The sequence below is a fragment of the Tachysurus vachellii genome, chromosome 10, assembly GCF_030014155.1.
Source record: "Tachysurus vachellii isolate PV-2020 chromosome 10, HZAU_Pvac_v1, whole genome shotgun sequence".
Lineage (NCBI taxonomy): Eukaryota > Metazoa > Chordata > Actinopteri > Siluriformes > Bagridae > Tachysurus > Tachysurus vachellii.
The window spans coordinates 13115263-13131213 of NC_083469.1; the positions used below are offsets into that span (position 1 = coordinate 13115263).

Consider the following 15951-nt stretch of genomic DNA (forward strand, 5'->3'; position numbering starts at 1 on the left):
CAATTAAATCAACTTACTACCAATTACATATAAAAGACTGTAACTCACCTCCAGGATGTACTCTAGTTCCACTCCTTTCTTGTGAGCCTGCTTTAGAACCTCCTGCGCTTGGGACAAAGTGGCTTCTAGAGCTTGGCTTTCTTGTGGCAGGACAAAGGCACTAATTTTCTTGTAGAACATCTCAGTTAAGACCATATGCCACTCCAGCCCTTGGAAGAACTCCTGTCAAGATATTACACACAACCTTAACTGTCTTTACTGCCATACTACTGTACCTACTCGTGTCACAGCATTTGAACAATTAAAACAAAGCTGTTAAAACAAAGCTTGCCTTGTGTTTGTCTAACAGACTTTGGACTTCTTCCACTGAGCCAGCAATTATTTTTTGGTCAGCAGCTATCTTGTCCTGAGCAGTATCCACCAGATCCACCAGGTCTTGTAATGCACGCTCATACTGGCTCTTCAGCGCCATGTTCTGGTTCAGCCCACTCCGACGAGAGCCCACTGTCATCACCAGCTCTTCATAAGTGTCCTATAAAATATTGAAATATTGCTCTGAAAAAGAATACATTACCACAAAATATATGTCCTTTTCTAATTTCATACAGTTTGATGAGAGCGTGTGTACCTGGAGCTTCATTAGTTCATTGTTAGAAATCTGATCTGGCTGCAGAACTGCTCCTCTGGTTTTTAAATCTGCAATTTTACGCTCTAAATCTCTAAGAGACTCCTCTACCTCAGCAATGATCTGTTAAGGAAAATGGTACATAAGGAATTTAAAAGGTATTTACAACCCAATGACAGTCATGTATTGACTCTTCTTTTTTTACCTCTAGTTGTTTATCTGGAGGGCAGTCAAGGATCCCTGCTAGCTTCTGTAGAATATGAAACTTGCTCTCACTTATTTCAGAGAAGAGAAGTTCAAGCTCAGTCTGTGAAAAACAAAAGGGATATCAAATGAGATAAAGTTCATCTACTGATACATCAATATTTTAGATCTACCACAAGCTTTATCTAAGATAGCATTAACCTGGAAGTCAGTTAGATCCTGCATCCTACTCCTCATGCTCCCACAGCGACGCTCGACTGCTGAATCTAAGGTTTCTAGTATCTGACAAAGGCAGTCAAGAGTCTCCTCCATCAGACCATGCTTCTCTCCAGACAAGCCAACAACACTCCCTAACAGTCCTCGGCAGTGGCCCACCTCCCCTGTGACCTCAGCCACATCTTTCCCTAAAACCTGAAAGACAAGCTTATTGAGTACTGTTTGTAAAGACTAAAAGCAAATATTTTAGATATTTATGATATTTTTATTCATAAATTATAAATATGAACTAAATAAATAATAACGTTAAAAAAGACTAAATCATTGGCACAGCAAATGGAAATTCACTTACCTCATGGTTGGAGAGCTGTGTCTCTGCATTCTCAGTCAGAAGCATTGACCTAGAGAATAGTGTGTTCTCTACATCATCTAGCCAAGAGGAGGTGGCTGTAACTGCTGAATATAGCTGCTGTTCTAACTGCATACCTTGCTCTTCTTCTGAACCTGTAACCTGCATACACAACAGCAAAACATGTTACAGTAGTGACATTTCCAAATTTCCAAAGTGAAATATAATGAGTGGTATTTAGGGCAGTGAAATTACCATAGCGTCCTTCACAGCCTGGTTGAATGCACTGTATAATGACTTCAATGTACTCTTGTCCTTAACCTGGGTCTCTCTTTTATAGAAAGGAGGAGAGGTGCTTACACGAGCAGTCCTGGAATAAAACTGGAAAAAAAAAACAACAACAAGCTGTTTGGTTGTTCTAAACTCTAGAGATTCAAAATGGACTAAGGTAAGCATAGATATGCATTTATGATCATAGAAGTAGTAGGATCTCAGTACTGGTTGCTTGGTATCCTGCTCTAAAGTGTTGTGAAGAAGCTGTAGTTTGGTGTTTAAGTCTTTTTTCAGGCTCTCCCATCTCTGTCTCCTCTGTCGCAGTGTAGCCTGGCTCTCATTTTCCAGTTCTGTACTGAATCCCTCACAAACACTGTAGATTGATCAGTTCACAGAGAAAAAGGAAAATCATGGTCCATTTTAAGTTAAACAGGTAATAGTACTTGATACTTAACACGTGTACAGTACCTTCTGTAAATATCCTCTGAACTTTTCATTTAAAACTGCAATTTGATACGTAAAGATTTCCTAACTCCAAACGGAAACATAAGTATGTATGCCATTGTCTTAAGAGGGATTTAATGCTTTTCTATAAATGTTTACTTTTGTGCTGTGACACGAATACAAGGCAAGTATTAATCAACAGTCTTGTCCAAGTGAGTAAGATCCTGTTTGTCACCTTCAGCCTCTTTATCTGTTAAGGTTCACAATGATGTTACAGTACCAACAAAGTAAATATTTTGTGAAAGGCTTATTGACCTGGCACTGTGAAGTGTGGGTGAAGCCTTCTGGTTGAGTATCTCTTCTCCTCGGCTAGCGACAGATTTCAGCAATTTTTTCTGCTCAGCCAACTGCTCCTCAAGTTCCTTATTAGAAAATCAGATAGATCTATTAGAATATTTCTTTTGAATTGGTAACGTTGCTAGCAAGATGCATTGTCAGACAATTCAAGTTCAGTAAAACTAAACATGCTAAGTTAAGAAAATCACCACAAATATGAAATCTAATTACTTACTATTTAGGTCATTTTGAATGAGAAAATCATCATAAGAAAAGTCATCAAAATAGTCTAACATCATAGCAAAAGGTCAGTGTACCCTCTGTCTCTTCAGGGTGTCCTGCTGGTGCTGGTTCCGTGTGGAGTGGGCATTTGTCAGCCAGTCCTGCACATTAGGACCCTGGGAGAGACTTGACTCTGATTCACTGTCAGACTGCTCCTGAAGCAATCCCTTAAATAAAAAATTATAATATATAAACTCATAATATATAATGTATAAACTCTGGCCACCCCTGTGGCCACCCCTAGTATGAATTTGAATTTTAATGCATAATGAAAATTCACAATACTTCATGAAGCGAAAAATAAATAAATAAATAAATAAAATGAAGCACATGCTGCAGCCACCAAAAAAGATTGTACTGTAGATTGATTGCCGCCACCAGAGTAGCTGTTTCACTGCCTAAACTAAACAAGTATAACACACACTACACTGATTTTTTTTTTGGTGCCACCCCAAGATTTGCTGTGGCCTCCTCTGGCCACCCCATTAAAAGTTTCTGGGGGCACCACTGTATATCAAATCGTACAAAAACATAAATGTAGTATCAAATTCCATAATTGTACCATAAAGTTTCTGAAGAAAACTAGTTGAAATTGTTAAAAAATAAAAAGTAAAAGGAAGTAAACAAACACATACAACACACATTAATGACTTTACCAGGTGTTAATCACTAGTATGTTAAAAAACATATGATCAAGGATCCTGTGAAGATTTACCTGAATATTTATTTGTTTGTCTTGTAGCATCCGTTGCAGCTCCACCAGGCTGCTCTTTAAAGTGCGCAGTTTCTTGGCTAGTTGCTCAGCTTCATCCCTGGTCTCAGGCTGGCCCTCCAGCAGCAGAGCTTCACTGTGCAAGCTGAGCTCAGAGAGAGTGAGCACCTTTTCTTCAATCTCCAACAGCATGTTCTGCAAGAGTAACAAGAGAGATGCCAGCTCAAACATGATTCTGCCCTCTAATCTGCAGAGTTGTGCCTGAGCACTGCAGCTAGTGATGCCTGGAATTCCTCATGCCCCAGTCTCTATCCACTTGAGAACAGCCCATTGTTCTTAATGTCTCATATGTCATTTTCTTAACAGACATTGCTTTTGCAATAAATGTTTAATTTTGTGCTGTGACAAGTAAACAAGGCACTTAGGAATCAACTGTGTCGTGCAACTAAGTAAGATCCTATCCGTTTGTCACTTTGTCTCCCAGTCATAAAGCCAATCTTGCTGTAGGAATATAAAGGCACCAATCAAGGCACAGGAATCCACTAATCGCCTAAAAGCTGCTTGAGCCACCAGTGACAATTACACAGAGACATACGTATAATCTACTTTACAATCATGCTACAGCTGCTCAGGGCTTCTAATACTAGTGCTCACTTAGTACTTCCTTGAACCACAACATTAAGACTGCAGTTATTAGAGTTATGCATGTATTTCTGCACATTTCTGATCATGTAATGTTTATGTAATGTAAGACGTATTCAATGTGGGAAGTAGATGATGCTCTAACCTGGCAGTCTGACAGCTGTTCGTTCGTGTCTAAATCCTGAGGGGTGGAGCTATGCATACTGCGTGTCCTTAGTAACCATTGGTCGAGCTCATCAACCTGGCTGAGGTAAAGCTGTAAGGCCTTCTCTTGCTGCTGCTTCTCAAGACGGTCACTCAAACGCTCCTGAAGCACAAAACAGGCACTCTAATCAGACACTCGGCCATGAGATCCGTAATGTCGTTAAAGATGAAAAAAGAGCCACTGTATAGTTTGTAGTCAGTAAAACAAATGTATACCTCCAGAAGCTGCTGTTTTCCAGATGCTTTCATGTGGATGGTAGCCATGCGATCACAGAGCACAGTGAGAGTGGACTGCATGGCTAACTGTTCAGCTGTGTCAGTGTCTACAGCCTCAGAGACCAGATCCTCTGCAAAGTTTGACTGCAGCTCATCTATGCCATCCTGAAGCCTGGCAATGTCTCCCATTAGATTCTAAAAGGCATAGCAAAAATGTAAAACACTGATTAATTAAACCATTAACAGTGACTACAGTAACAACATACTGTAATGTCCCCTCAGTGTGTAAACGTGTCTTCATTTGTCAGTTGTTAACATCTGTTACCTGATGCAGGATTATCTGTCTGCCTGGGCTCAGGTCATGCAAAGGTGGCTCGTTCAGGCTGACCTCAATGGACTCCATCTTCAAGGAAATGGACTGCAAAGAGCCTTGGTATCGCTGTTGTCTCTCCAGAGCTTCATAAAGTGTCTTCTGCTTTTCACTGATCTATAACATTGATTAAAAAATAAGTTAAATTGTCCAAAGCCTCAGTATACTGTATCTAATTTTTGATCTCATGCTTCACATACCACATTTTTCAGTGTCTCCCATGAACGCTGAAGGTCATCAAGTTTAGCCACAGAGTCAAGGGTTGGATCATACAACTCCTGTATAGGAGCTCTGAAAAGATTGGCTTGGCCCATGGACAACTAAATACAAAAGGAAACCGTGAGCAGTAAATAAATGAGAAAATACTCGCTCTATTTGAGACAATGTTATATAATAATGAGTAAGTGTTGAGCAAAACATGCTGTAATTAGAGTACCATGCTAAATGAAGCCTCAGTGTTAGTGATAGGAGAGTGGGGACGACAAAGAGGAGTGGAAATCTCGCTGTTAGTGCCTTCTTCACCAGACTCATCAGTGGCAGGAGACAGGTGGGTGTGACTATGACTATGTGTTTCCTGACACCACCAAGGGAAAATATGATTAGAGAAACAAGAAGACAGATATATCTATAGCAGTTCCATTTATACTTAATTATTCTCACCACTGAAGGCTGTGACTGTGTCTTTGCAACTTTGTCTAGTTCCTGTGTTTCCTCACTTAGCCCTACTGCATCTCTCATAGTCAGCAGCATAGTGGCATGCTTGGCTTTCACTGTTAACATCTTACACTTAGAATTTAATGATGCAATTTGCTCCTGGTATCCTTTGATTTTCTGGGCCAGCTCCTGTTTACCAAACAAGAAAAAGCTCTGGTTGATCAGAGTACAAAATGTCATGCTCTTCTGTTTGTTTTACTACCTGCTTACCTCATGGTGGCGTATCTGGCTCTGTAGCTCCTGGATATTGCTAGTGGGAACAGGTCGGTCTTGAATGACTCGGTGAGAATCCTCAATCAGTCCCTGCAAATGCTGTACTTCTTGCTCATACTGCTCATACTGCACCACTGCCTCCTAAGAAAGAAAAAAAATAATTAATAATTATGGCATTCTGCCAGGATTCTGGCCTGTATACTTCTCTTTTACAGGTACTGTAGAACTTCCCCAAAAATGATTTTTATTCTATTTAATTGTTACAGTATATTCTCTATATTATACAAATGCAAAGTGAGCTGTGTAAAGAGGTTAAGCAGTAGGAACATAATCAAGCCAGCATTTATATGAAGTTTGATATTAAATTAAAGGCTATTTAATGTTAATCTAAATCTGAAAAGGTTTACAGTACTAAAATTGCAAAAATTACAGTACTAAAATTACTTACTTTTTTCTGATATAGTTGAGTATATCCTACTGACTTATAGTTGACTATATCCTACTGACTCATAAAATGTTTATTATGCCGCCACTGTAGGTAATATGAAAAATACGAATATAACAAAGTGGAGCACATTAGCAATATGCAAACTAATTCTTAGTCTAATTTAATGCATACTAATTCTTGGTCTACAAACAAATCTAAAATTTTTTATAAACAGCCAAACTGAAGTGTTCATAAATTTCCTCTGAATTATCCAATACCTGAAGAATGTTGCACTGTTGGATGGCAGTGTGCTGCAGCTGGCTGGCTTCCTGCTGCAGGTTAAGAGCTGTGCGACAGATTGTTAAGCTGTTCACCACCTCCTCTGGCATACGAAGTGCACTCTGACAGGCCTGCACTGCATCTACCTGTTGCTTAAAGCTCTCCATGTCTGACAACAGATGCTAGAATAGTTGCAAGAAGAGAAAACATAAGTATACAAAAGTATATCCCACAAATATCTCAGGCTTGTAAAGTTTAACGGTAAAGATATACCAGAAAGATGATAACTGATTAGTAAATAATAATAGATTTCAACCTGTTTAAATAAAGACTTTAACAGCTACACATATAGTCATACATAATATATACACACCCAGCTTTACACAATCATATATCAAGAATTTAGCAGTGCTTAATTATATGGTTTGAACAAAGTACATTACATTTGAATTTCCATTACTTGTTAGCCATGTTACCCTCATAGCTCAAATGCTAAAAAAGTCGACACCAGACATCAAACATGTTCTGGATAATCGACAACATTTGGAATGGAAAATTGTGAAACATTTGGACTGATCAATTCGTTTGATGCTGTATGAGAAATATTACCTGTCTCTGAGTCAGCTGTTCTTTGAGACTCACACGGGCTAGTTCAGGAGAGGTGAGGGTTGCTTGGACCTGCTCCAGAGCCATATGCAAGGCTTTTACCTCACTCTCAAACTTTTCCATGTCCTGATGAACAGAATTGAATGTATGCTGATATAGTTCAAACACTTTGCAATTCTGTTACCACTGTCATTAAAAAAATATTCTATAGAATGGGACAGAAATATATACCGTCAACTAAATAGTTACTGACTATACTGTCAACTAAAGAGTTAGCTTAATCTACAACTAAAACTATTGTATAAATTCATCCTTTAATTGAACTGAATTTATTGTAAGAAAATGAAAGCCCTTACCAAACCCCTTTAATTCTAATCATTTTAATGTATGTTTGCAAAGGATCCCAATGTGCAAATGTATCATTGTAGCAGGTATTGAAAAATTCAAGTCACTACTACAGTACCATAGCAGCTTCCTGTAGACTTTGCAGTCGTGACTTGATTGCCTGCTCCAGTTCCTCTGTGTGGCGACTCAGCTCAGCCACCTGCTGGCCCATGGCCTCCGCTTGCAGACACTCAGACAACAGTTCCACCTTCTCCTGCATAGCTTCAAGATCACCATGGAGCTCCTTTGATTCATGCAATACAGACTGCAGAACCAGGGACAATACAATACTTTGTTATAATGAAATTATAAAAAATATCCTTCTACCAAAACAAGGGTTTTTTGTGTGTATAAATGCACCATACTTGTGCATTGTAGTGTACCTGGTACATTCTGATCTGCTCCTGTAAGTGAGAGGAGGAGTTCCAGATGATATTGGTCTTAGCTAAGCTTCGAGCTCGATCTGTCCACTTCACTATAAACTCCAACATCTCATTGTACTCATCTACATGTGCATCCGCCTGATGAACAGAGATGCATAAATTATGTATAATCTAACATGACACAATCATTACCTATGGACAATGATACAGAAATGGGGAACTATATATACAGCTTTACTGCCTTAAATATAGTTTCTTCATGCATTTACACAAAATGCATTTTATGGCTGTACAGTTTAAAATTTTGATCAGTACCTTCTTTAGCCAGACTGTTCTGTACTCTGCTAAACGGAGAGTGTGATGGTGGATCTCTCCTAACTTAGCAATACTATCACTTAGTTGCTTGGACAGAAGTGGATGGCGTCGACCAAGGTCCTGTACGGCAGCAATCAGTTCAGCAAGTGTTCTACCACAGTACTCCAGTTCAACACAGAAACCCTATATAAAGCATTAAGAAAAATGAGTAGGAAAAACACATGACAACCATGCTAAACAAGGCTGGTAGCAAAAATAAAGACAGACACAAATATTTAAACCTACTTGAGTTTCTTCTTTGGCTTGATCAATGTCAGTGGTCTTTTCTTTGAGTGTTGTTGAAATATTTTTCAATTTTTCCGTAATGTCATTAATCCTGGTATTGAATTCCTCTTTGATAACTCTAGTCTTCTGAATGTCTCTTTCCTTGGATTGGACCTTAAACAATAATTAGAAACAGTTCACAAATCTTACACATTGGTGAAGTAAATGAAACAGCTGTTCAAACTATACTGAAATATTCAAGTAATACAAACTGTTTATGAACCTGATCTTCAATTGAGCCTAGGGCCAAAGCAACCTCTGCCAACTGCATAGAGATCTCTGATGGCAAGATAGTGTACAAGTCAAGGTATTTGCTCTGTTGCTGTTCTGCAATTTTATCCACATTCTGACGATGGGCTATCAGCTCCCCATGTATTGCCTATGAAAAGAGGAAAGGTTCCATTCTGTACATGTTTTTCTGTTTTTAAAAAAGCTAAAATAGAATAATTATACGTGTATAATTATATGTGTAATTATACACATCCATGATGTGTCACAAAAAATGTGCAATGTGAAACGTGTGCCTGATATGTCACCTCTAGCTCTTGTGTGAAAATGTCCATATCAGTAGTGGGATTTAGCAAAAGCTCTCTAGAATCCTGAATCCAGCTTTTCACCAAGCTTAGCCCTCTTTCAACTTCCTCTCTATCTTTTAGTTCCTGCTGGACATGTGCTCTACCTGTTTTAGACTTCTGTAAGAGACTGGCAGGGAAAACAAAAAGTTAGCATTAGCTAGCTACTTTATAAATTGTCCACTAAATGAATATTTAAATCAATTGTTAAATAACTACCACTCAAACTGATCTTGCACTGCTTTAATCTCCTTCAGACTTGGCAGCTGGTCAAGATCAGTGTTTGGGACTGAGACTTCCACATCATGCAAAAGGCTGAGGGCGTACTGCCGCAGGAGTGTGAGGGAGGACATTTCCCGCTCCAGGTCCTGAGTGACCAGCTCATGCTGCTCTTGAAGTGACTGAAGTGTGGCTTTAGAGGCTTTTTCAACAGAACATTCAGGAACACGACCCTTTAGCTCTTCTGCTATAGCCCTTACTTTAATAATCTGAAACAATAACGGTAAAATTTCAATGTAACTTGTAATTAGTTATAACACAACAACAAACACAAAGCAAAACAGCCATTATTTTGTACATATGCATTATTCATTACATTATGTTTCTGTTTTCTGCATATAAATGATCACCTTCTCCCTGAAAGTTCTCCACTCATGAGCTGTGTCCTCTAGCACCCTCTCCTGACCTCGAGCCATGCTTCGGAGTCTAGTCCAACGCTGCCATACTGTGGTCATAGAGCGGCTAATGGTGGCTTTGCTGGTATCACTGCCAATCAACTCCAACTGAGATGCTTGTTCCTCCAAACTTGTAAGCTTCTCCTGGAATCCATTTACCATGGACACAAGTGACTGTAGAACAAAAAAAAGGACTTGTCAAAGGCAAATTAAAAACATACATTATTTTTAGAATACAAATTTATTTCACCAGGTTGTGTCTACCTTATGACTCTTGAGTTTCTCTTCTGCCTCCTGAATAGTTTCTGCCTTGGCTGTGGAGAACTCAGTCAGCTTCTTCTCTGCCTCATTCAAGAGATCAATGACTGTCTGTCGAGCCTCTTGATATGATTTCCATTGCTCCCCACAGCTGACAATAGCATATGTAATAAATATTTAATGTACATGTACATCATCTACATCACTCTTACACACCTAATAGGTGTATATATATTATACTCTCTTTAAAAATCTAAATCATACTGATATATGGCTCGTTACTGCCCCTACTGATGTTGTAAGCTACCTTGGTACAGTTGCTAATGTTTCAAGAAATCTAATATTTGCTTTCATAATGCAGCTTAATGTATTTTAATCTGAAGTTCAATTTCTTTTGAAATACTTTTGAAATATACATTATATACTGTACAATTAATTCATTGGCACACACTGGTTTTAGCTGGCCCAATAGGTATATTTGTATTCCCAAATGAAGCAAAGAAAAGGCTTGACATCAGAGAAAAATAGTTTACCAATCTGGCAAAAAACATTTCTTTAGAGTTAATGTATTGTACCTGTTTAAAACATCCTGATGACACTGAAGTTGATCTCTCACTTCTAAACCTCTTTGCTGAGCAGACTCCACACTGAGGCGCAGCTGTTCTTTTGCTGTGTTATTCACAAGGTTTTCCAATTGAGGTGGGAGTGCCTCAAGTTCCTGAAGCACACTGAGGAAGTCCTGCTCAGTTGCCATGATATCCTCCTGTTGCCGAAGACACTCTTCATAGTTCTCCACATCCACTCCCAGACTGGCCTGCTGCAAAAATCCTACAGCATCTTCAAGCCACTCACATGCTGCTTGCATCCGTGAATGGTACTTTTGAGACAAGGCCAGTGCTTGTTCTAGAGTAATCTGAATATAAAATTAATAAATAAAAAAGATTAATAGAATTGTTATAATACAATAATTATACAATAATTAATTAAGTATGGTACGTCCAACACTGGATTTAGTAGCTATAACAGTTAAAATGATCTTTGACTTGCCTGCTTATAGCTGAGAGCTTGTTGAACATCAGCTTCCAGTTTTGCCATTTCTTGCAGACTAGAATCCACATGAGCTGGAACAAGTTCATTAGCACTGGTGTACCTCTGTTTTTCCCTAGTGCTCAGTGCAGCCACAATCCTGAGCCGAGACTGCACCTCCTCCTGCATGATCTGCTGCTTCCTGATCTCCTCCTGGACCTTTTCCACCTTCACATCCACAACGACAGCACATCCCAGCTCATCTCTCACTTGTTGCAGCCAAGTCAAAGTTCGCTTTACTTCAGTTTCGAAGTCTTTACTCTGCACAAATCTGTTCTCACACTCTACTATCAGCTCTCCAACAGCTGACTGCAGAGACTGAAGTTCCTCCTGCCAGGATATCACCCGCTGCTTAGAGGCCTCATGGGCAGCTGAGTCCATGTGAGACGCAAGGTTTCCTATCTGCTCCATGAGTCGGGATAGATGAGAGCTGGCTCCCTGTAGACTGGCAGCAAGGGCATGATAATTTTGGAGTCTCTCTTCAGCTGACTGGGTCTGAGCATTCACTTTGACAAGCTTCTCTTTTGTGGCTTTCAACTCAGAGTCAACCTGCATGGCCATGGCTTGGTGATCCTCAAAAGACTCCAAAGTGTCATCAAGGTGTTCTACCTTCTGTTCTATTAACCTCTTTAGGCCATTATAAAGGCTGACCAGTTGAGTCATTTCCTCAGGCTGCCATGGCTGACCAGTGCTGCGAAAGCCCTCTTTTTTCTGGTTAAGCTCACAAACAGCCTGGCCAAGATTTGTCAACTCCTCAAGCAATGCTTTATAATCACGCTGTAAAATGATGACCTGCTCTGTCTGCAAACCAACAGGCTGAGTACCAAGATTATGGAACTGTTCCTCAAGCTCTTTCAGTGCTTTGTGCGTTACATCAATGAAAGAGCAATACTCCTGGCGTGCAAGAATTGCTTGCTGTATTTTCTCCTGTTTTTCTTTTGTTAGTGCTAAGATGTTGTTATATTGTTGTGGAAGACCATTAAGTTTCTCATCTAAGTAACAGTGGTCAACCTCATTGAGGGTGGGCAATATGTCTTGACCTGCTCTTTGGACAATAAGAAGAAGATTTTCATATTCTGGTGCTTGATCCAATATTTGGTGGTATTTTGTAAGCTGTGTCTTTAGTTCTACATCTCCATTCATTAGGTTTATTTCAGGAAATGTCACAATATCTGCTTGTTTCAACCACTGGCATGTCTTCTCTAGATCTGCCTTGAAGTATTTTCTAGTTACCAGTACCTTCTCTAGTTCTTGTAGTCTTAGATTACACTTTTGCAAAGCTACCTCAAAGCTATTCTGCAACTCTTGTAGCTTAATTAGCATCTCAGACTTCTCATCCTCAGTGGTATCTTTCATCAGATCTCTGCCTTGGGACCATAAGGAAGTTAGCTCACTTTGGTAAGCTCTCAGGCTGCTCTGGATATTCCTGCAGGTTCTTACCTGCTTATTTAAATCATCTGGTAAAAGGGCAATGTAATCATCAGAATGTGCTTTCTTTTCATTTTGTTGAACCCAGGTAATAGCATGACTTACCGCAAGCAGGAACTGGGTCCTCTCTGTAAAAGCCTTACTGAGGTTTTTCCTTCTCTGGGCCACTTTAATGCTCAATGATTCTACCTCAGCCTGGGTCTCTGAGATAAGTTGCTGCAATCGCTGTCTTTCATTCAAGCCTAGGTGTGCTAAAACCCTGTCTGAATCACTCATAGCTTGGGCCAGCAGTAGCTGCTTTGCTTCAAGCTCACTGCAAATGCTAAGGTGATCAAACAGGAAGCTCTGTGCCACCTCTGGTGGTGGACTCATTTTCATAGCCTCAGATAAAGCAGGCTTCTGTTCCTCAGCCCACTCTCTTGCCTCTTTCAATCGAGCTTCAACCTGAGTCATATCCTCAAGTGTTAGAATAGAGTCCTGAATCTTTCTGTCAATGAGACTCTCTAGATGGGCCCATCGCTGCTCAAAGTGGCTGATCTGTTCTTTTACCAGCTCTTTATCATCCAGATTTAAGTGATACATTACTTTCTGCTTCTGGTCTTTAAGATCCTCAAGCAGGCTCTTTTTTTCTTTGAGGACAACAGAGAGTTTGCGGAGAGCCTCTAGATGTTCAGATGAGCTTTCAGCTTCGGTTCTAAAACATTTAGGGAAAAGAGAATATAATGTTGTAATATGCGATATTTAATACTGAGCATCACTAATCAACCAAACAATGTTTTTAGAGTCTACCTGGCTAGGTTGTCCCACTCCTTGGAAACCTGCTCAAATAGAACTTCCAAAGCACTGATGCAGTCATGGTACTCTCTTGTCCGCAGCAGATCCTCTTCCCTCTGGGTTTGAAGCTTATTGGCTTCATGACATAACTCTAGCCATGCATGACTCAGGCGATTAAGCTCAGTATGTTCTGGAGAAGACCTGCCTTCTGTAAGCTTACTCACATTTTCTGTCATCTTAGTCAGTGTACACTGTCTGCCGTGCAGCTGCTCAACAAATTCCTAAAAAACAGGTTAATGATGTGAGGTAAATTCAAAATATAAACCCCAGTTTGGAGGTAATTTGTCAGTAACATAAGTTTGATGGTTTTGGCTTTATACTCAAGGACACTGGATTTCAATTTAAGCAATGTCTAAGAGGCAGAATGTCAGATTCATAAATATTGCAGTTCCTACTTTGGCTTGATCCAGCATGTTCAAAGCGATCTTAGGCTCCAGTTCAGCAGGTCTCCTAGAGAGACTGTGCAGTTGCTGTTCCAAATCCTGGAATAGTGTAGAAAGCTCCTGCTTCTGTTCCTTAATTTCCCTCCAGCTGTCTGATAGTTGTTGAGCTCTGCTTATCCTCTCTTCAAACTATGGCATTGCAGTAAAAGACATCATAATAGCAGCAGCAACATGAGATAATTATAAAAGTGCTATTAAGTTACCAAACTCACCATGGTTTTGGTCTGCTGGATCTTAGTAGCTGTGGCTCTTACTGCTTCAACAGATAAATCACACACTGAGCGAACTAGATCAAGATAGGTGCTGGCCTGCTCCTGAAGAGCCCTTAAGTGCTTCACCTGCAAAAAATTGTATAAATAAAAATTAAGCTTTTAATAAAAGAGCAGTCTGACATGCACAGTCTGTTTGGTCTATCACTAACCTGTTTTAATGACTCTTGAAGGCCGAAGGGTGTTTGTGAATGTAGCTGTATTTCCTCTTCGACAGTGGTGAGCCAAGTTTCACACTGCTGCAGAGTGTCCTGGTGACTAACATGCTTCTGTAGTTCACGATCAAGACTCTGATACACCTGATGTGGTACATGCTTAGTGTTTATAGAAAGGTTTGTACATGTATACTGATAAATAAAAATAATACATGCTTTTTAGAAACCTTTATTTTTTAGTATCACTGCCTCTATCACAAATAGAGGAAAAAAATCACCGATCACCGTCTGCACTAATAAGCACTGCCTACAGCACACTAGTCCTGCATCTTTGTGGACCAGCATATACAGTATTCACTCAACAGTTTTGCTTTGGCAGATTTGTCAGCTTTATTCCTAATGCCGATTAATTCCCAGTTTCCAAAATGAATGGATCTGCCATGCGTTTTCTTTATCCTTTATCCAAACTACTTCAGTCTTTGCTTATATATTTAAGTTTAAATGACACTTCCATACACATTCTTGGAGCTAGCTGTATGTAAAAATCGATTGAAGAACAGCTGTATTAAACTATGTGATGAGCATGCACACATGAAGGGGAATAATTTGTCCGTGTATTAAGATTTTGCTACAACACTGGAAAAGGGACATCTGTGAATATGATTGGGGTGAAATTTAAAAAGATTTATTGAAATAATTTCAGTTATTTAAGTTAATATTCTATAAACCTTGAGCAATGAGTTATACCTAATGAACACTGAGGCAAAGCGGTAGGTGCATCTCTAGTGTAAAACGCAGAAGAGATAGCGATACTAACCCGCTGTGCTGTGCTGCAGATAGCTGAATAGCTATCTTTGGTTCCTTGCTGGTGAGCCTGGATCTGCTGGCTGAGCTTGGCCTGAACTTGTTCTGAACAATGACTGACAAGACCATCTCCTTTCGCCTTCAGACTTGTCAAACACTCTTCAAAGCTAGCTATCTCCTCCATTATGGCCTGGAAATAAATATTGTATGTTTCTTTATACAGCAGAGAAAACTGGCAGCGAAGTAAAACTTTAACTATAACTTAAAGTTTAAACTATACATTTAAAATACGCTAGTATTTACTTATGTATTTACTAGTACTCACTAGTAACTTAGTATCTGAGTTACATTTAAGTGCATAACTGTAAATTGTTGTGCAGCATAAAATTGTTATCAAACTCATGCTGAGGGTTATACATTTAACCCAGTATTTATGAACAACAAATATTTGCAATCACAATATAAAAATATACCTACCTTATGTCGTGCCAGCTGCTGTGTGGCTGTCTCTAGATTGTCACTTTGCATAGAATCAGAGGTTACCAGTCTACCCGACATCTGTAGCAGCCATTTCTCCACTTCTTGTAGTTCACTATTATAGTCTTCATGCTCTTTCACTGCTTCTGCCAATATCTTCACATTGGCCTGGAAACAACACAACATCCACAGCACTCTTTAGCATTTGGAACACTTTTTTATGTTTATCTTAGAAACATCTGAAGTGCAGACATTTAGGCCTTCTCCGGGTAATACCTTGGCTTTGTTGCATAGATCCTGATAATCATTTTGCAGCTTGGTCATATTCGCTCTAATCTTGGGATCATGTACAATTTCAAGCAGAGCTTCTCCTTTTTCAATGACAGACTTCACAGATGACTCATGAGCTTGCATAGTTTGTTGGATTGTCTAT

General features: G+C 39.5%; 1 protein-coding gene across 4 annotated transcripts in view; it reads right to left on the reverse strand.

The window, feature by feature from the left end:
* syne1b (spectrin repeat containing, nuclear envelope 1b) overlaps window positions 1-15951 on the reverse strand; it is a 66361-nt gene that overhangs the window by 16725 nt on the left and 33685 nt on the right. For all 4 annotated transcript variants that reach the window (XM_060879578.1, XM_060879579.1, XM_060879576.1 and 1 more), the window contains 38 exons: window positions 15795-15947; window positions 15519-15686; window positions 15055-15231; window positions 14235-14381; window positions 14026-14151; window positions 13766-13942; window positions 13326-13591; window positions 11070-13230; window positions 10598-10935; window positions 10029-10173; window positions 9720-9938; window positions 9310-9578; window positions 9055-9220; window positions 8742-8897; window positions 8480-8632; window positions 8195-8377; window positions 7880-8017; window positions 7576-7761; window positions 7116-7238; window positions 6506-6688; window positions 5798-5941; window positions 5534-5716; window positions 5310-5447; window positions 5074-5193; window positions 4829-4990; window positions 4504-4698; window positions 4229-4390; window positions 3445-3636; window positions 2765-2896; window positions 2427-2533; window positions 1893-2040; window positions 1650-1775; window positions 1398-1556; window positions 1031-1240; window positions 831-932; window positions 629-748; window positions 332-532; window positions 49-222 (listed from right to left, as the gene is read on the reverse strand). In XM_060879578.1, coding sequence (XP_060735561.1) covers window positions 49-222; window positions 332-532; window positions 629-748; window positions 831-932; window positions 1031-1240; window positions 1398-1556; window positions 1650-1775; window positions 1893-2040; window positions 2427-2533; window positions 2765-2896; window positions 3445-3636; window positions 4229-4390; window positions 4504-4698; window positions 4829-4990; window positions 5074-5193; window positions 5310-5447; window positions 5534-5716; window positions 5798-5941; window positions 6506-6688; window positions 7116-7238; window positions 7576-7761; window positions 7880-8017; window positions 8195-8377; window positions 8480-8632; window positions 8742-8897; window positions 9055-9220; window positions 9310-9578; window positions 9720-9938; window positions 10029-10173; window positions 10598-10935; window positions 11070-13230; window positions 13326-13591; window positions 13766-13942; window positions 14026-14151; window positions 14235-14381; window positions 15055-15231; window positions 15519-15686; window positions 15795-15947 — 8409 coding nt within the window. The remainder of the gene's footprint in view (window positions 1-48; window positions 223-331; window positions 533-628; window positions 749-830; window positions 933-1030; window positions 1241-1397; window positions 1557-1649; window positions 1776-1892; window positions 2041-2426; window positions 2534-2764; window positions 2897-3444; window positions 3637-4228; window positions 4391-4503; window positions 4699-4828; window positions 4991-5073; window positions 5194-5309; window positions 5448-5533; window positions 5717-5797; window positions 5942-6505; window positions 6689-7115; window positions 7239-7575; window positions 7762-7879; window positions 8018-8194; window positions 8378-8479; window positions 8633-8741; window positions 8898-9054; window positions 9221-9309; window positions 9579-9719; window positions 9939-10028; window positions 10174-10597; window positions 10936-11069; window positions 13231-13325; window positions 13592-13765; window positions 13943-14025; window positions 14152-14234; window positions 14382-15054; window positions 15232-15518; window positions 15687-15794; window positions 15948-15951) is intronic.